We start from the raw sequence: 21,804 nt of genomic DNA on the forward strand, positions 1-21,804 counted from the left end.
TCAAGAATGCGATTAGAGTTTTATCGACTTTTCTCTTGGAATTTGTCAAATTCTTGGTTCGACAATCAATCCAGTTTTCTTGTCAACTTGATTACATTTTGTTTGGCCTTTGCGCTCAAAAGCAACATTTCTCTCGGTCGATGCTTTCATTACTCTTCAATACTTATTGCGGAATTTTGTTGAAAGAAGAAAAAAAAAGTTTTCTTCTCTTTAACCAGATACATTTTCCTGTCAATGTAATGGAAATATTGTTACATTTTTGAGCATTCATCTGTTATCCTGGCATTCTAGTCCAGCTAGAGGTTGAACTTGATTGATAGCATGTAAACTGGGAATGCAAAATTCCAATGAAGAAGGAAAAAGGTTTCAAGACTTTTTTCTCGATGCTTTGTCTTCAAGTGTGCTTCTTACGCATTCATGTTTCAGTGTCTCGACTGTTCACTTTACTCACTTTAGGTTCATCAACAGAGGAAAAATGTTGAACTTCTTGCTGAGGAAAGGCAAAGAAACAAATGTGCTACTTGGACTTGTTTCACCAGACAACATTGATTTCGGTGAAACATTCTTTTCTCAACACTCATCCATTCAAGTATCACAAAATAATCTTCATCACGAATCATCATTATCAGCATCATCATTTATCAAATAATCTTTTTTTATATTTCACTGCCTTCCATTGCTTACAACAGGACATAACTATGAACCACTTGGATGGATAAATGATGATGATAATGATGATGAAGGATGAAGCATTTTCAAGAAGCATCAGGCAATGATGGAAAGAAGCGTTAGTAATGATTAAATGATGATACAAGTTTAAATGCTAAAAACTGATACTCGAGCTCTTATTATGCACACAAAAGTGAAAGATGAAAATAAATGATGGAACAATTTATTTTGATTAAAATCATAATTCATTAATAAACGATTGCGGTCAATTATTACCGCATCAAACTTGGAAAATTTGAATCTCTTTAGAAATCTATTTCGAAATTTTCTTTTCACAAAATCACTTTTCTCAACTTGACAGGGAATGATAAAAATTGACATTTTTTCAAAATCCAAATTCGAATAATAAATTGTGAAAAATTTGAGCCTTTTGAAAATTCTGTTGGCAGGGAATGAGTATAAATAGAAGATGAAGAAAATCACTTTTAAACTTTATGCTCTTTACGATGGCTTTGATTGGTCAAGAAGAGTGAAACAAGTGAAGGAAAAACAAAATTAGATAAGTGTTTGTATCAATGATTTTGATGATTTTGTTCAACTTTTCCATGATAATGTTGTTGTTTAAGGATAAAATAGTAACGATAAAATTGAATAAATGACAATTGAAGGGGAAAAGATGAGCAAGTTGAAGAGATGAGAGTATAAGAGAAGAAGGTAAATTAAAGGTGAAATTGTGTGAAAAGAGTCTTGTCCTTATTCACCTTGATTGATATGGTCAATTGAAGAGGATAAAGTAAATGATAATCAAATAATACACTTTTAAGGTTACAGAATTGTAATCAATGTAGTGACCATTTCGATTACCATCACTTTAATAATACCAACCATCATCATCATCATCACATCATGCTTATTCTCATTTATTCAATCTTCTTATATAAACTCAATTTTCTGCATCACCTGAAGTAATGAAAATGTTGCACTATTATGTTAATGATAAAACAACATTCAAACTCGTCTTATATTGGCAATTGACAGAAATTCACATTTCCAAGTAAAAGTTGAACAGGAAACTGGTAAAGCAAAAGTTTCCTGTTGAACCAATAAACTTGGTTCGAAATGGAAAATGATGATTTTATGAGAAAAAAAGATTCGAAAAAAGTAAATTTTTTTCTTTTCCTTTTTTTGCAGCGACTTCTTACCATAAGTTGTCCACAAAATTTACCAAAATTTGAAGTATCTTGTGTTGTTGCAACAGGAAGAGTTGATGCATTGGCAGGTTTCCTGGTTTGTTTTTCATGGATTCTGACATAACCATACTCACAGGCTGGATGCTCTCTAGATGTGACAAAATGAATGAGTATAAAGTGAGAAAATTGTTGGAATTTTTTTATAACAATAAGTAAATCAACTTTTTTTCTTCTTGCGATAAATGTATTAATAAAAGCCAATGTGACAATTGTAATAACAATGAAAGTTAAAGGTTGAAAGTAATGAGAATAATCATGATAAACAGTGTGAATATTGGTTCAACTCTGCGGGAATGCTAAATGGATCATAAACAACTTTTTTGACTGGGAAAATGTATTCAGTTGTTTACCTGGAATTGTAGCACATAACGAGTATAATGTGCAGCTAAAGTTCAATTTAGTTTGAAATTATTTCACAAAATGACATTTTACTTTGAAACTGCTGTGCATTAGGAATGTCGTTGGTCATTTAATTGAGCATGAAAGGTTAAAAGGTAAAAGGCTAGAATGGAGAAACAATATTTTGGTGTAGAGAAAAAATTTACTCCCAGAGTTCATGGCGCCCCATTCAACTTGAATTTATCTTGGATATCATTTCACTCCCAGTTATTGTGATAACCTCAACTCCATGCAGACATTTTGGCTTGCTATCAAACATGCATGATGAAGTCAGACAGAAAAGCTGTTTCTCAGTTGGAACATTCATTGCTCTTTACTGGTTAAACATTTCGCATCATAAAACAGATAAAAGAATCTAAAAAATAGAAACATCATAAAAAGGATTGAATCCATCACATATTCTATTGAAACATTTAACACAGCTGAATGGATTTTCCCATGTTACGACTTCACCTCCCATACAATTTTATTTGTAGACAAGCAATTGAATTCGGACAAAATGAATACCTTCTGTGTTCAAATTTTTGCTTTGCTGAAAATTTTATCAGAAACCAACTGAACTTCAGAGGATGAGGATTAAAAAGAGCACTTTTCTTTCTTTATTATTAAATCGATCAGAGTCATCGACTTAGTATTCACGTAAATCACACTCCGAGCACTTTTGCTAGCTGCAACTCCCTGATAAAATCGGGGTTTGTCTTTGATTCAATCTCAGATTCCTACCAAGGTATCATGATTGTGATATTTATCAGGTTGGTTTATTTGAATCATATTTGTGTTAAACTTGTTCCCATATTTACAGGTATTTGATTAATGTGACTTGCAACTTCCCACTTTGTTGGTACAGGGAGTGAAGGACTGGGACTAGAGATATTCATCGATATTTAGCTTGTCCATCGAAACAAATTTTACTTTTCGGTAAAGTAGCGATGAATCTTGATAACTATCGATATTTTTGCCATATCGCAATATTGATATCGGAAAAATATTTGTCACCCTTTATTAACAGGGAAAGAGGTCCAGGGAGTGCAAATGGTTTTGGCAAGAAATGAAAGCGATGAAAGTGAAAGCTGATATTTTTAATTTTTTGCTTGAAGATAGTCTTGAGATTAAGATTCTTTTCGATTTCGATTGAATTTATCGTAATCAGCAGAACAAAATTTGAACACAATTAACCTTTAGTAAAATTTTAAATTAGACACAAAAAATATGCATAATAATGGGAATGAATTTGTTCGTTTAAACTTTGCACTTTTCGTTGAAGCATTTAGTTTGTTGAAAGTTCATGTGGATTGAAATAATGAAATTACACCTTTGAAACAAATACAAACTCATTACTCTACCTGAGCCTGCTTGACGTTTTTACGATGTTGGAATTGTTTATCATCAAAAAGAAAAGTCTTTTTTTTCATTAAACTTTTTTTTCTTCTTTTCCATTATTACTTGTTTTTAACCTCTTCATTTCGAGCCTAAATTCTTGGAGCTTCTGGTTGCTTAGCTAAAGTTCATTGACTATCATGGACTTATGGACTCGCTGTAAATGTCATCATTGAATGAAAAAAAAGAAAAGGTAAAAGGAAAAGAAGATGAAAATATTTAACCAAAAATAAGAGGATAAACATGAGATAGTCTTATATAACATGTTACATTTCAAGATAATGGGCAGAGTAATAAGAATGAATGTGATGAAACAAGATGAAAACTTTAAAAGGTGATATTTTTGTGTCTATTTCTTTATCCATGAAAAGATAAATGGAGCGATATATGAGTGTTTTCCTTGATTCTTTCAAGTGTTTACCTTTCAACCTTTCCTTTTTTGTTCATCATTTTTACTTGGCATCTTCAATAGTTGAACAGAACAGAATTTATAATGTGAATCAATCAGTTGAATAAAGGTTCAGTGAACATGAAAAGACAGTCAAGGACAGAAACAAAAGAAATAAGTGGATGAACAATGAATTTAGCGAATAAACTTTCAAACATTTTCCATCACTAAACATGAAAAGAGCAAAAAGAAATATCAATTTAAATGCTTCAAATTTCATGTTAATAATGGTTAATGTTTTTCTCGCTTGGAATGTAAACTGTTGAACTCGAAATGATTGACTGAAAGTAGGCTGGTCAAGGTATAAAAAGAGTTTCAAGTTGAGAAAAAAATTGTCACGAAATTAATCAATTGAGATTACAGAACTTTTTTTCATTCCAAAGTTGAACCAAAATATGAATTTGTGTAAACGCATAAATATCGTTATTGAATAAACAAGATACTCTGAAATCTGTAAACTTATTCAAGTTCGTTTGACTGAAAGAAAATGAACTTTTTTTTTCTTCCTTTTTTCTTCTCTTCTTTTCCAAGTTTACAATTTTTTCTCAATTCCGAGGTACTTTAATATTGCATTATCCATGTTGGTTGACATGCAAAACATCAATTTGAGTTGTAATATCATCGCTCAGGATAAACTAAATAAATCAAAAGGAAGGAAGAGAGAGAAAAGTTTAAAGCGAAGAGAAAAAAAAGATGAATTTTCAATGCAAGTTTACACAAACACAAGAGTTTAATCAACCAGGTATGAATTGAAATTGAACCTTAACATTTTCTCTCCATTTCTGAGCAGAATAAAGTTCACTTGGGAATTTTCTATTTTGCTAAACCTTTAACGTTCTTATTTCTCTCTCTTGCCTGCTTCTTGCATTTCATTCAAATCTTTGACACAAAATAAGTACTTTAACAATTGAATCAACAATGCGGATGAAAACAATTTTCACCTTTATTGTTGTCATCACTTCGACAAGTTTCCAAAGGTTAAATCATTGCTCTAGCAAACAATGTTAATGTTTTTGTTATCACTTGAAACTTTGACTTGTACAATAATGCATCATCAAAGATGACTCAATCTAGAGCAAACTGATGGAACAAGTTGACAGTAATTTTTCCTCTTTCAACAGATTCGACATTGAACTCGCTCCAATGCACTTTTCTCATGGATTTACTTTGAAACATTTCTAGTACAAAAGACAACAAGAATTTGCTCAAATTTTGGAGAAACTAAACTTATGTTCGAACTTTCTGTTGGAAAAATGATTTTTCAAGAAATTCTTTTCGCTTCCAATGAAGTTGATTTGATGAACATTATTCATTGAACAAAAGTCTTGCAAATGATTTCGTTTAGTCATTATTTTCGAGCAAATTTGTACATTTGCACAGCTGCTTGTTGAGATTAAAGTAAATGAGTCAATTGATTATGAAAAGGTTGTAAACATAGAGCTTCGAGAAGAGTTAAACTTGGTGAACCTTATAATGTGTAAATTGTGTAGGATAAGTGAACCTGTCAATGTAATTATTATCATTCAATTATGAAACATGAAACATGAAACTATTAATAGTCTATTAAACCGTTTTCTCGTCATTATCTTGATCGGAAAGAGCGTGGAGCATAGGATGGAAAAGGCAATTCTAAATTGAACTTGATCGTCCAGACAACCATGAGAAAAATGGAGAATCGTAACGATCGAAATTTGACCAGAGAAAAGAAAAAATTCGAATTTTCACACCCACGATGCACTCCAACATTTGCTTTGCTTGAACTGTGTGTTTCTCAGTTTACTAATAAAAGCCATTATCATTTGCATATGGAAACCCATGAATCTTGCCAATCAAGTATAACACATTACAATGGCAAGTTGATTAAAGGCATTGGCAGGTTGCATGGAAACAAGTATGTGAATATAGCCAAGAGTAGAGAATGTAATTTGTTGAGCAAATTAATTGCTTTGGTAAAAAAAGTACACGCATCATTTCCTCAAGAGTCCAATGAGAAAATTGGAGCAACTTTTCATCATCATCTTCATCAGCATCACCATCATCATCATCTGAATACAAAAGGTAAACTACTTAATGGACTGTATTCCATGTTTACTTTTTTCCACTTTTCGCATCTTGATGTACATTAAGGGTCAAAAGTTTTACCATCAATTTATTTCTTGCATTTTGAGCCTAAGTTTTTTCGATGGTTTCAGAAGTGATAATTGTTCGAAGCGCATTGCCAAATGAAATTTAAACTATACCAGTTCCAGTTTTGGACAGTGGACAAGAATAAATTGAATCAGTTTTTGATTTGATAAAATTTACAGAAGCAAAGATAAAAGTCGAAAAATTGTCCTAAAATTTAAATTCCATCACAAACGTATTTTCCTTTTCAAGACTATTTTTGCGAATAAATCAACCAATGTTTGTCAACTTATCATCTGTTGCTTCTGTAATAGATTTCTGGAACAACGTTTTAAATAATATTAATAAGCTTCTGATGCTTTTCTTTGAAACCAAAATTGATATTGTTCGATGTCAACTCGACGATGATTAAAAATGATGAGATGATTGCATCTGCACTATGCTACTGCCACTTGATAAATTTCTTGGGCTTTAGAGGTTCAACTACTGGTAATGTTAAGCTTGTGGAAAAACGAAAAAAATTGTGTTCAGTGCAACATGCGAATGTTGAGTTTTCAATGTTTTAAATGAATGAGAAATGAGTTGAACTGAAAGGGAAGATATTTACAAAACTCTTCAACATTGAAACTCATCTCAATGTTGAAATATTTTCCTGTTCTTCATGAATCTTTCATCAATAATGATATCAATGAAATGCTATCCATTTGATTTACTTTCTTTTATTCATTTACCTCTTCCTTCGTCCATGTTTTTTTTACCTTCCACTTTCTCTTCCATCATTATCATCATTATAATGAATCAGGTAAATTGGATTGATCGTCTCTTGACACCAATTGAAACCATTCTCGACTTTTTTCTTCTCTTTTTTCGACTCTATTCTCTTTCTCTTTTACTTTCTCGATATGCTTTTTTCTACTTTGCTTTTTATTCTTGTTCGCCATTTTTACCCTTTTCCTTTATTTACTTATATTTGAGCTGTTTATTTCGTTTACTTTGACTGAGTGCAAAACGTGTTCAACTTTGCTCATCAATGGAGCCAATTTGATCTCTTTACTGCACTTGACTTTTTGACCTCATTTGATAATCTTCTTAATGATAATAATTGAACGGAAGACTGCAAGAAGATGGAAATGAAATTTGATGCTTCAATTTGGTTGAATAACAAGAAAATTCATTTCTAAAAAAACATGTTGTTCAATCAACTTTTATCAATTCATTTTTCATGTTTGACTTTTTTCTCTTTGAAACTTTAGTCGAAATGTTCACTTGATTTCAAGAACTTTCTAACTCAATTAACATAATTCAAGAAATTTTGATTTGATTTGCAAAAGGAAAAGAAGAAGCTCTTTGTTGAGTTTTTTAGGTAAAAGAAGACTGGAAAATGCAAGATCATTTTCTTGTCTCTCAATATGGAAAATAATGTCAGATTTTATGTGAATAATGCATGGTAAAACAAAAAGTAATGCTGCAAGTAAGGTTGCCTTGGAAGGGTAAAGAATGAGTTTTAGTGTTGTTAAGGGTCAGATGGATGATATTAAATGTAAAAGGATGATGCTCAAGGGAGGCAAGAAAATAAGTGAAAGAATAACTTGGAAGGTTAAAAGAAGGGAAAAACTGTGATTCAGTTATATCAACTCTGGAAAGGCTTCAAGGTCTTTGGTCTTCAAGTCTGATGGACCTGAAGAGATTTGAAAGAGACAAGGTAAAGCCTCAAGGTAAATCAATTCAACATTCAATCTCAGTATGTTTTTGCCTTTTATTTTCTGTTGCGCTTCTGAATTTCATTTTCTTTTGTTGATTCAAACCAACTGGACACAATGAATAAAAACGAGTTGACATATTGGCAAATCAATTTGATTACCGTTTTGTAAAGTGATTGCAATTGAAGAGGAAAAACAAAAATGATTGAAATGTTTAGAAATGGTCAAGATAAACTAATCAAGTTAACAAGCTTTAAATGAGTTGATAAAGGTGACAGTTTTCAGGATAATACACAGCGATCGAACTGGAGAATAAAAATATTTTTCAATTTCGTTGCAAATTCGTTTCGTTTCGAGTTCAATTTAATTGGATTATTTTAACTTGGAAAATACTTGGACAGAAAAGAGAATGATTATGATTGCAACACCTGAAGGGTCATTTATTGTTGCCTTGTGTTACCCAAATAAGTATTTTTAATCACAACTCTCATCTTTAGCAACTTAATGCAGCAGACAACTTGTGACGGACATTGAACTAATAAACCAAGTTGGTTAGAGTTACAATATTAAAGAAGACTGAAAATGTCAACAATCCATTGCCATTTATGAGCCATTACAACTGGACTTGAGTCAATGATGATGATGATTATGATAAATCTCATTACTTTGTTGGACAATATCATCAAATCATTGTTGAAGGAAATGAGTTTTTCCAAGTTAAAATAATGCATTTAAAGGATTCTTATGACAATTATCCTTAATCAATGAGCATAACAGTCAGAACAAGAAAGTGAGCAAAAACAAAGTCAGTTGAAAGGAGAAGAGACAGAGAGAGAGAGAGAAAAAATAAAGAAACAGAAAAATAACAAGATGACCAAAGAAAACGAAGCATGAAGAAAAAAGATGAAGATGATGATGAGTAGGAAGAGTAAAAATAGAAAGAGAGAGTTAGGTGAAGATTGGTAAACAACTAGAGAATCTTGCATTTCTGATTGTCTGTCCATCGAGACTGTTGATCAAGATTGACATTTCACTCTTTTCTGGTCACACAAACTGTTCTTTGAATCAACCAAAGACAAACTTTTACTCCAACGTATTCGTTACAGTCTTTGTAATACTTTGGATATCATCTTTATCCTCACTCAAATCATCATCATTCTCATCACCATCATCAACAACAACAAAATGAACGACACTATTATTATGATTATTATTCATTTAGCAAGCAAACCAAGTGAACCATGGGCATGGAACAAGCTTTTATCATCAAGACAAAGATTATTCTTTTGGAACGTAATAACATTAACATTACCATACAATAACAAATAAATTATTATCATTATGATAAAAATAATAACATTGTGATATTGAGGGAACAAAATGGAAACAATCAGATTGGACTGATAAAGGCTGTTCTGGACAGAAATAGATTAGCCAATTGAACTGATTAAATATGACACCAGAAAATGAACATGAAAGAGTGAATTTGGAAAGTTGAAAAGTTTCACCTTTTTTTTCTGGGACTTCGTTCTTTTCAATTCAAGTTGACCTGTAAGATGAAACTGCATTCATTTCAATTAAATTGGTGAAATTTGATTCAAACATTCATTTTGAATCAACATTTTTCAACAAATTGATTGATTTTAATTAATTGAATTGAATTTGCTTGCTTCATCTCTTGAACGATTTTGCATTCTCATTCATGGTTTATATTTCAACTGTTTATTGTATAATATTTCATTTTACTTTATTGTATTCTGTATTTATTCTGGCAGACGAGAATAGAAAGAATATCATGCCAATGAGAAAATAGAAAAGAGTTTTGATGAAAGAAAAAAAACAGAAATCAATATTTTTCCATTTGTAATGCTCATTGTTCACCAATTTGCATGAAATTGAACTCTTTTTCCAGGTTATTGAGTTAACCAGTGAAACAGATTTAGAAGCTATTTGTATATTCTAAATGTTTTTTCCAATTCATTCTAATTGATAAAATCGAGTGACGAGCTTTTATACTCATTTATTGGAAGTTTCCGAAATTTAGTTTGATGCGAATTATAAACACTGATTTGGAAAGGAAATAATGAAGACACTCGTCATGAAGGCACTTAAATCTTTACTAAAAGTATGAATTCACGTAAAACTATCAGCGTACACTGTTTTTATTACACTTTATAATAATCTTCACTGTTCAGTCATATGAGCGTTATGTTTGATTCAATATCTCATGAACCATGTCTCATACTCATATTTGAATTGTACTGTTTGTTTTTTATCTTTTTTGGTCATTTATGCTGATAAAATTTGTAACAGATCTGTATAGTATTTAGTCAGCAGAGTTCCCAAAATTGAAGAACCATAAATCCAGCGTCTCAAGGAAATGAAAGGTCATTCAGTTATTTGACCTCGTATTGACTTTTGAATATCTTTTTCTGAAAATTCAAACTTTTTCGCATCGAGTGAGTTGTTCGATAGGTTGATAACTTATCAGAGGTCAAATAACTGAAAGACCTTGAATTTACTTGAGAATCTGGATTTATAATTCAATTTAGGATATTCTGCTGACTGTATATCATAGAGTTCTCACCTATGGCTGAAATGTTAATAGCACTGTGAAGGGCTGGAAGAGTTGAACAGGTGAAGGAATTTCTAAAAAGGTAAAGCTTGCAACTTCACGTAAATATTAGACTTTGGTATCTGAGAGAACATAAACTTATTAACGAAAATTGGAGGCACTTTTCAAATAGTGGCTATTAACGGCCAACTGCTAGGTAAAATCAAATTGCAGTTGCTGTTCAATGTTTAATTCAAATTTGATCCATCATGTCCAATGTATTTATAAGAGTTACTAATCTTGAGACTGGAGAAACTCGTAACGTTGAACATCCTTTTCCACGTGTTTGTTTTTGAGTAGAGTACGTGAAGTTTGTCCTAGGAATGATGTTGTTTTTCCTGTTTTTATATTGCACAACCGAAGAATAAATTACTTTTATCTCGTGAATTATTTTAAACGAAATCTTTCTGATACATTTGTAGTCAGAACTGGTCGTTTTGGTAGAATACCACACGACTGTATACACATCAATCATCGAGCACATTGAATCATTTCCATTGTCATTACCGAGTTCACTTTAGTTTTGTTATTGCTTAGAATCTCAAGTTGATCTAATTCATTTATGTGTTCAGTGCCCGCAATTTAGCCGCAAACAAAACAACGAACGCGTCGAATAGTTCAACCCCTTCATCTTCAGTTTTCAATCGAGATCAGTATACCTGTTACCGGTCAAAAGACGCAACATATAATTTTTTTCAAGTCTTTTTTGGACGAATTCATCTAATTCATTAATGTGTTCAGTTATTCAATTTTCAACTTTAAAAATCGTCTTCGATGACTCAATTTTTTTCATGTTGCTAATTCATGGAGCTAATTAAGTGCCATGCACTGAAAAAATGTTGCGAGTGCAAATCTCAACCAATTGAAAACATTGCCGTCGGATTTTAATCAAAACCAATGAATTAACTGAAAGCCATGAAAACATCTCTATCATTTGGACAACATGAGTTATGAATATGCCCCAAAATTAACTGGCATGCTAAATTTCAAAAATTTCTGAAAATGACCTAAAAATGTCAGTTAGAGGTCAAATAATTGAGTGACCTTGAATGACCTTACAGCTTCAATCTGCGATAGTGCATTTTTCGAATCTGCAGAATCAACCGTTCGTGCGTTATAATTGCAGCGGTAGGTATTTGCAATAATCTCATTGTTTTAAGAAATATAAGAAAGAAATCACGAGTGTTACTTAGCTGGGCATACTTACTCTTTAACAAGAAGGAACTAATTGCACTAGTTGTCTCAACATAAATTAGATCACAGTTGGGAAACCTATTCTTCAGATCCAGGTTGCTATTTAGTCACATTTTACAGATGTATCGACTTACATTTAAAGATTTATTTCGCATATTAATTTCACTTTTGATTAGAAATTGAAATTGGAAAGAATCGAAATGCAAAAAACTAAAATAGCAAATAATGAAACGAAAATATTCCAATTAAAACAAGCATAAATTGCTGCTCAAAAGATTATATTTATAATGAACAATTTGCAATTTTAATAAGAAGACAAAACCATTTAACTTGGTTAATTGTTTAGATTAGATTGTTTGCCCAATTTACATGTGATTCACCGTTACTGCTCTCATTATTATTTTAATTGAGTCATTAATTTATTTTAAAAGAAACACAAAAATTCAAAATAAAGGCAAAGAGTAAAATAAGCGTTTAATGAGAAACAAAAAAATGATTAAGTTAAATATCAATGAAAGTGCAATGGAAAGAATACAAAATGAAAAGTTATTAAAAAATGGCAAAGAAAAACGTAACGACAATAAGTTTGACTTTGATAATAGTCGAGGTTTTCAAACTTTATCCTGTTTAAACATTATTGTACCATTAAATCATTTATAAATTGACATCATTTTCATTAAATTATGGTTTGATAATGTAAACTATGCTAATAATTCTTGGACTGGTTAAAGGGTAAAGTGAAGAAAAACAGTTTTCTATGCAAATCATTTCCTTTACTTCTCACAGAAGCTTGTTTACAGACTAACAGTAAATGAATAAAAAGTCGATAAAAAATTGAATAAGCACAGGACAAACAGTTGAACTGGTTGAAGACAATATTAATGGACATGGAGAGAGCATAAATCGCCTTGAAATGTAAACAGCAAAATAAAAAATTCAACATTTAAACCTTGAACTTTTACATCGAGAATGAAAAATCTTTTTCTTCCGTCAAATTTTCAAGTTGCAAGTTAACTCTTTTTCACTGATGAAGAGTCAATGTTTAACTGGGAATCTTTTTTTCACTCTGATAAGGCTCATTATGAGAGAAGGAAAATGAGGATAGAAATTAGGGAAAAGAGAAAAGAGATTTACCAATTTCCATGGGAATTCTGAAACTAAAGAAATTCTCTGCTAATTAGAAATTAGCTTGCTAAGTTTACCAATAGACTATGAATAGAGAGAGTAAATCAGATTGTTCATTTTACTTGGCTTGTTGAACAAAATAATGGAAAAATAATTTTACCATTTTCTTTCAACCCATTTGCACTTTCATTGTCTCTCAATACGCAACTTGCTCAACGTTGAACTTTTTTTCCTCATTGGTGAAGAAGAAGTTGAAATTGTTGCAGATAAAAGTGTGATCATCTTTATCCACGAATATAAAAAACGCAACTTTTCTTTTAATCACATTTTAGCTAATGATGAACTCGATTCTTTACTAGTTGCAAATAATTATCTCATCAAAAAGAGTTTATGAATGAAACTCTAAAAGGTTATTCTGCAAACAGATAATGAGGAAATGAAATTCATTTTCAATATTGAAATGAATTTATCATTTTCTTCTTTTCTCATTTTGCCCTTTTTTCATTTCTTTTTCAACTAATATTTTCAATTTTACTCTTTTCTCTTCTTTTCACAGATCGAGCTCATCAGTTGCAACTGTCACATTCACTTTGTTTCCACTAATCGAATGAAAAAAAAGTCCAAACTGCTAATGTTTTTCGAGCAATCAATTGAGCGAAATGCTCTTTTATTCATAATTTGCAATTTACTTTTGTCGATAAATAATTGTTAAAGACTTAAAGATGTTCAAGATTCCTCAAGAGTTGTAAAGAGTTGAAACAAGTGTGATTATCAAAAGCATATTCTAATGTTTTTCCATCATTCCCATCGTTATCATTAAGGTTGAAATTCATCGAAAAGTATCATTTAGAAAATGGTTAGAATAGAAAAAACTTTTTATTCCACTTCATCATCGTCATCATTTTCGCTTTGATCAATCTACTCTTTTTTGTTGCACTTTTTTTCTTCTTCTCCTTTTCGTTTTCATTTCTTTAGATTCCTATGCAATTATCTAGATAACAAGGTTGTGATTGATGAGCTCTTGTTGATTGTTGAGTATTGATTTAACCATTTTTACTCTAAAAATGAAACAAAAGGATGACAAAGAGAAGAGTCGAGTTTAGTCTCTTGCACTTTTTGGCTCATGTTAAAGGATGAACAGGATAAAGATGGAGATTGAACAGTTATATTTATATGTGTCTACATGCACATTGTAAGGTATAAAAGGAAAGGTAAGAAAGCTAATTCAGTGTTGATAATGATTCCCTGTGCCTTCAAGTCTACCTCTCACTTGTGTCTCATAATCATTGTTATCATTTCCTTGCTATCTTAATGATTATTGTTAGACACTGATTGATCTTTGGCCAAAGCCATTTCAAATTAACTTGGGTAAAATAAAAACAATCAATAGACTTTATTATAACCCAAACTTATTGTAAACCTTTGAATAACCATTGAGACAGACTTACGACATTTAGAAAAGAATTTCGTTTGTTCATTTCTAGAATTTATCTCCATTGATTGGATATTGTGATACAAGGCCAGCAATACCAATGAAAAATAGTGTTTGGTGAAGCAACTCACAATGACGAGTACAGTATTGGTGAAAACTGTCAGTCTGAATTTTCAATATTGAAAGTTAAAAGATTACTGATTTTAAGAGAACAGCTGAGTTAACTTTTTATACGTCACGTAAATTCGAACTGTTTTACGCATTTTTGAGATTTGTTCGTTGCGTTAAGCTTTTTAGCACTATTCAGGTCCCTAGTGCCTCTTTCTCATATATCTCAGTCACATATTTTCCGGTGCAAGATAGTTGTATACTTCTTTTATAATATTATAACTTTGCAATTTGAAATGATCTTTTGATTTTTTAAGGCCACAAAGGTCATTTTCAAGGTCAAACTCGTCAAATGTGAGCTTTAATTCAATCAGATGAAGATTAGATCTTCTCTGATTATCTACACAGAACTAGATTAGATCAAAATTAAGAGTACATAAGGAGTTATCATCATAAGGGCATATCATGATTCGCGTGAATAAATACAATAAATAAATAACAATGGCGGTGGTTTTGAATGCAACGTTAATATTCTGAAATCACATTTTGGTTTGAAAGTCAAAGCTCAATTGACTTGATCAATTTCCAAATTGTCTGTTCATAAAATCAAAGATACAGAGTAGTGGTTACTTGAATAGTGTACTTCAAACTTGATTGGCTTCTGATAAAAATTCCATTTCTTAAACTTGATCAAGTTTGAAAACCTGGCAATCTTTTACACTCACAATTTTTCACAACTGTATCAATAACTAAACCTGTAATCTTGACCAAAATATCAATAAACTAGATTCGATTTTGATTAAAAAATTTTCTCATTCCATGTGAATTAATGAACAATTTTGATGAAATTAATGTGATGATACAAATGGTTCAGGATTAGGGTTTAAATAAGTGATTGATTGTGTGCTCTTACAAGATGAGAAAGTTGTATCTTATTACTATTGTATCACGACAAGTTGGCAAGTGAAACTAATGAAGGTGTAAAAGGTATTTGCGGATGAAATAAACAGATACTGAATAAGTGTTGGATTGAAGATAATTGAAACAAACATTCTTATTATCATTATCATTTCTTACGCGAATACAAGAGAATAAAAAAAGAAGGGAAAAAAGGCAAAAAAAGAAGAGGTAAGAAGATGGAAGGAGAAGAGCAAGAAGATGACAAAAAGAAGAAAAGTAAATGAAGATAAAGGCAACACGATTTTTGGTTTAACGTTTTTTTCCTCTTCTTCTCTTGTATGGTCAAGATAAATGAGATTGGACAAATTGAAATAAATAGTCTATTGAATGTTTTAGGTTGTCCAAATATAAATGATAATAATGATAATAAAACAAGTTGAAGATAAACTAAACCAATTCGCTTGTTTACCCATTCAATGGTCATAACAGTAAGGAAAGAGTGTCGAGTAAAATTGAATATCAAGAGCAAACAATCGGCCAACAAACGGTAAAAGTGATTTCAGAAATTATCGTTTCTCTTGTTCTCAATTCTCTCTTTTCTTACATTCTTCATCGTCTTACTTTTCTTCCGTTTTCATCACATTTCTTAACATCCTTTTTACACTTTATACAGAAGAGCAAGTCTACAATCGATTCCCATTCAACTCTTTCCTCTGTTTTTTCATCACTTTTTTCCTCGATTTTCCTCTTCTTCTTCATCTTGATTCTTTATGTGCCTTGATTGACAATAAGTTTGTTTACTGTTATTTATTTGTGTTACCTTCTCAACATTTATCTTATGACTTTTTTCTTCTTCTTCCCTTTACTTTTTTCCCTTGCTCTTTCAATTACTTGTTCATTTTGTTGAACAGAAAAAAATAAGCGACAATAACAAGAACCATCATTACGTTGAACCTTAATTGTCACCCAATGTTGCCATATAATTTACCATTCATTGGACTTTTATTCTTGTTGAAACATTGCCTGAGAGGATGAAAGTTGGCAATGATAAATTCAAGGAATGAAAATAGAAAAAAAGCAATTCTGTCATCAGTGATTAACACTTTTTGTTATTGTCTGGGTGTTTGCAAAGCTGTGAAAGAGGGAAAATCTGGTGACTTGAATTGGAAGAGGAGAACAAGATTTGATTCCGTTGATTAACTATCAATTTGATTGGCAATCAATTCTGCATTTGATGCAATCATCTAATTTCTCATTTGTGGTAAAATTGCACCATGTTATGGGTTCGAGGGAAGAAAAGGGCGCTGAAGTAAATAACAAACCCAACAGTATCAGGCAGTAAAGTGATCAAGAATCATGCAAAACGAGTTATAGATTTGCAATTGATTTTTCGTGAATCCTTTGGAACTATCGAAAGTTGTGGACAATGCAAAATCTGATTTGCTCATGTTAATGAACACAATGATTTTATTTTGTCATGAACAGCACAAAAAATAGAAAGGTTCACAATCGCAATCTAATGTGAGCTAAGTTGTGAAAAGTGAACGGTGAAGGTTGTTCAATTTATCAGTAAATTTGATTCAACTTTTACTCGTCTTTTCAATTTATTAAATGAATGAAAAGTGTTTTCTTAAAGCATGTTTTATGTTTTACTGCAACTTTTTTCATTCTATGAAGCAGAGTTCAAACTATCCAGAAGTTAACCAATTTTCCAATCTTGATGTTTACTTGGAAATTATTTCGATTCCAATTTTTGGAATATGAATAGAATGTTGAAAATATTGAGAAGGCAACATTTCCAGAAGCCTGGTTTTGACATAAAACTTGAGTAAAAACCTCAAGGCATTTCTTAAATGTATTCATAGAAGGATGATTAAATAATTGTGAATGAAATTTGATTTGGGCAAAATGTAATCCAAAGAAGGTAGAGAAAAAAATGTTATTAATAAGGTGAATGTTTAGTAAATTGAATCAATTATCATGATTAAATTGCAACATTATTTATTCATCGTGATGCACCAAATGATTACACAGAATGCAAGTTTACGAAAAAAAAAGTTGAAAAGTTCAATTAGTTCAGTTATGTGTTATTAATCTTTTAATGAATTTTGTCTTTGCTTTCAAAAACACGAGATTTAAAAAAGTCTAAAATGTTGCAAGTTTGTAAATGAAAGATTGTCAGAGTTGAATGCAATTGCATGAATTTGACAAAAAAAAGGTTTAAGTGAAAATCTTTTCACATGGAATGAGGTAAAGAAAATAATGAAGGAAAAAGATGAAGAAGGAAGAAAAGGATAAATGAAAGATGATCCGATTTAAACAAGATTAAACTACCTGGTCATGGATGGTAGCATTGATCAAGAAAAGCAAGGCTATTCGTTTCAAGATTAATGTCGATGGCTAATGAAAGAAGATAAAAGGGAAACAGAGAAGAGGAAAAGTAAACACACTTTTAAAATAATTATTGCAATTTACTCTTCAGAGTAACATGAAACATTGAACAATAATGTGATGAGGGAAGATGAAGGGATGAGAAGCAACAAAAAAGGTTGAGAGAAGCAGGCAAGAGAAGAGAGTACAAATTATTTAAAATTGCTGGTTGCGAGAAGCAAGGCTTTACACTCAAGTAAACCTGGCTCGAGCAAGTCTGCAAGTGAAGTTGATAAGCTTTGCTCAGGGTAAGACAAGATGGATCAAGTTGAAGGATGTGATGCTTAATCCGATTTCAAACTTTTGAAGGGATCAAAAATTCTCATCTCTTTTTCCTTCTCACATTCATTTCATCTTTTCTTTTCATCATCTTTACCTTTTCATTTCTATTTTTAAAAAAACTTGTGCCAAGCTGATTCCTAGATACTTTTACCAATCGCTTTATCTTAATTTTTGTACAGCTTTTTTGTTTCATCTTTTTTCATTCACTTTGATAACTTTAAGTGGCACATGAAAAAATGACCCAAAATTGTGAACCTTTTTTACTGGAAACCAAAAAGTTGTCACTTTTTTAACTTTTTTTGTTTCTATTTTTTTTGCCTTTAAACCTTTATCAAGGTTGAAAGGGAAAAAGTCAAACCAATAAGATACAAAATTTAATTCTTAACCTGGAAATCCATTGAAACCTGTCAAATTAGCGATCAATTGGGATGTTTCAATATTGAAGTTAATAAGTTGAAGAGAATCCACATTTATTAGAATGTTGTTCGATAGGTTGACATGGTTAAGCTTTAATTTTCACGTTATCATGATTGAACACACTTTTTTACTTTGCTCAGTTTCAAGTGAAAATTGTTAATCTTGAAATATTGAAAAGTGGTTGGTGAAGAAAAAGCAATAATCTCAATTCATTAATCAATTTTTTCTCCATTTTTTCCACATTCTAAGTGATTTATGAGTTCGAGCAAAGTAAAACAAGGGACAATTTATTAAAGGTGAAAAATACTCGAAATGAATACGATAATGGAAATAAAGAGAAAATCAAGAGCAAACGGAAGAAAAAGAAATGAAAATTTAGCCAAATTCAATTTCAAGATTTATCATGGAATGAAAATGTGAAAATGTTGAAATGAAAGACTAAACAAGAAAAGAGGGAAAAAAGTTTCATCAACGATTCGAGTTCATTTTTAGAAAAAGAAAAAGAAAAGTGGAAATGATTTTCTTTGTTCAAACAAAAGTTCATTACAAAAGCATTTCATTTTCAGCATGGAACAACGTTTCGATAGACAAAAATAGAAGCAGTGAAAAATGAAATACGAAATGATAATCACGATAATAATGATGATTACGATGATAATAATGATAATAACAATGAAAAGTAAGGCGAGAAGAAAAGGTTAAATATGGTTATTCTGTTAGCGAAAGGAAAAGAGAGAAAAAAATTTAACTCTTTTTTTCACTCGAAAAATCAGTTCGTCAAAATTTTCCAAAGGTTCACTGGTAGACTCGAACTTTGAATGGTTCGAGCAAAAGATGTCCCATTGGGATTTTCAGATTTTTTATGTTCTGTTGAAATTGTCTTTTGATGGAAGTAAAAATGCAACAAAAGCCATGTTTTTTTACTTCTCCTTCTTGCTATCAACTTTTCTCACTCCCTGTTATCCAGCCTCATATAAATATCAAATGTAAATGATGATAATAAAAGATGATATCTTGCCAGTTTAAACAACAAGAAGCAAACCAAGATTTCCCAAAATTGTTTCCCACTGAGCGTAAAAATATCATTAAAGAAGCCCATGGAAAGAGGAAACTGAAAGAAAGCCTTTTTGGTAAAGGGATGAGAAAAAATATGGAAGTAAAGGGAGTGAGAATTGGGAGTTAAAAATTGTGATAAAAAGATATCAAGACTTTGATTGTTCCGTTCTTTTTTCGCTCTTTTCTTTCTTTCTTTTTCATCTTTATAATCCAATAAAATGGTGGGAATCATCATTAAATTACAATCATTTGTTGATGTCAAAGTGAAAAGTAAGAATAAGTAAAATGACTCTGAAATTGAATAAAATGGCTAAAGACGAAAAACTGTTTGCTTTTGTGATCAAAATTTTTTCACTCAAAAATGATAATCTTTCAATCTTTTGCTGCAATAATTTCATTATCAATTCCAGATTGTTGGTTCGCGAAAACTTTGTAAAATTTTTTTCTACCAAAAATGGAAAACTCAGAAATGCCAGAATCTTGATTTCAATTGGCTTTTAATCGAGAAACTATTTTTGCTCGATCAATACCAACACAAAAATTCATCGAAACTCAACTCTGGTCTCCATCATTTCGATACATTACAATGTGGCAATGCTATTTCGAGTCTCGACAAAAAGTTTTTGTTCCATTCGAAAAAGTTTATTTCAGAATTGAGAAAATTTCAGCATAATTTCGAATTTTCAAGATAAATTTTTCCTTCGTTCTTCGTTGCTGCTAAGGACGCATGTAAAAAAAGAAGGAACGACGATTGTTATTAAGCCAGTTAGCAAGAGCTAATTTCATTTCAAAGAATTTTTGTTCAGAAAAAAATCCTCAGAAAATGAAAAATTTTGAAATTCCAAAAACTTGAAATCAATTTATCTCTAATCAGAAATTTCCGTTTGATGAATCAAATTCAAAATGAAAATCGATCAAAACTCGAGTATGATCTTTGGCAGAGCTCAGTTCGTGTTGAATGTTCCCTGTAATTAATGTTCCCACAGATTTTATGCTCTTTTGGTTAAAAATTTAATTTAGAGGAGAAGAAAATTCCATCGAAATTTTGACTTCAGAAGATTAGTTTAACTTTGTTTTCCGATGCTCACATGAAGCATGTAAAACAAGAAATACTGATTGATGTTGATTCGACTTTGAAGTGCAATTTGTTGCATTTGATTTGCCACTTTAATGACCATTATAATGATTCCCAATGATTGTTCAATATTCATCTGTCAGCATTTTCCTTTCATGATGATTATCAAAACACACTGATATCACATTGCAATAATCTTGAGGCTATAAACGTGATTAAGCTTGACATTATTCAGTTACTTTAATATACAATTGAATTGACAGTTTTCAACCATTCAACTTTTTTTCCTCTTTTCCTTGCCATTCCATTCAATTGTTATTAATTCTGTCAAGTTTTTCCTTTCAATCTTTTTACCAATTTAATGCAATTCCAACTGCATTCATGATACAGCAATCTATTCACTGAGAAGAGAAAAAAAGTGAAAACAAAATGATGACAATATCTTCTCTCTTCACTCTTATACATTTCAATTTCCCTGTTATTTACCTTTACATTAACAGTTACTCATCAACTTGGAAAATGATGAAAATGTTTAACAGCAAACAAGGTTCACTAACAAATGAATAAAAATGTTGAGCAAATATTAATTGTTATTTGCTTTAAAGGCTATTCTGGTTTTGAAATTTAATTTTCACTTGCAATGATTAACTTGATCCTTTTCAACTTTCATTAACCAGAGAAAATGCAGAAGAACCAAAAGTTGAAATTGGCTAATAGCGAATTTGTAAAGGCAGATTAATGAGAACAAGAACAAATGAGTTGAAATTCGTGAAACAAAAATCTTAACAGAAAATGAAGCCAAGAGAAGAAGAAAAAATTCGTCTATTTTATCATTTCTATTCCCATGGTTACTCTAATATACCATGGAGTGAAGCTGATAATGTTGAACCATTTACTTCATCATCTGCTAATATTGCTACAAACTTTTCGTCTGTTACGTTTCCATAAGCTCATGAAATATTTGCTAGAGAAAAGAAAGGTTGCAAGAAAAGAGAAAAACTTTTTTTCTTCGCTCATTTCAGTTGACATGATGATGGCTTAATTTATTGATCCATTCTGACCATGACAAGAATTTTATCATTTTACATCATTTTTCGCAGTTGCTTCACAGCCTTTTTTGTTACGAATAATGCTTTTGAATTTGTTGCAAAATTCTAGTCATGATTGTGTTTGGATAATTGAAAGTGAGTTTAATTCATTAATC

At 31.0% G+C, this 21,804-nt stretch overlaps 1 protein-coding gene across 1 annotated transcript in view; it reads right to left on the reverse strand.

The window, feature by feature from the left end:
- Window positions 1–21,804, reverse strand: part of LOC107365030 (uncharacterized) — a 43,583-nt gene that overhangs the window by 20,272 nt on the left and 1,507 nt on the right. The window contains exon 2 of the mRNA XM_015932499.3: window positions 1,872–2,007. Coding sequence (XP_015787985.1) covers window positions 1,872–2,007 — 136 coding nt within the window. The remainder of the gene's footprint in view (window positions 1–1,871; window positions 2,008–21,804) is intronic.

This window comes from Tetranychus urticae, chromosome 3, assembly GCF_039701765.1.
Source record: "Tetranychus urticae isolate SD_2017Ah chromosome 3, NJAU_TeUrti_SD_1.0, whole genome shotgun sequence".
Lineage (NCBI taxonomy): Eukaryota > Metazoa > Arthropoda > Arachnida > Trombidiformes > Tetranychidae > Tetranychus > Tetranychus urticae.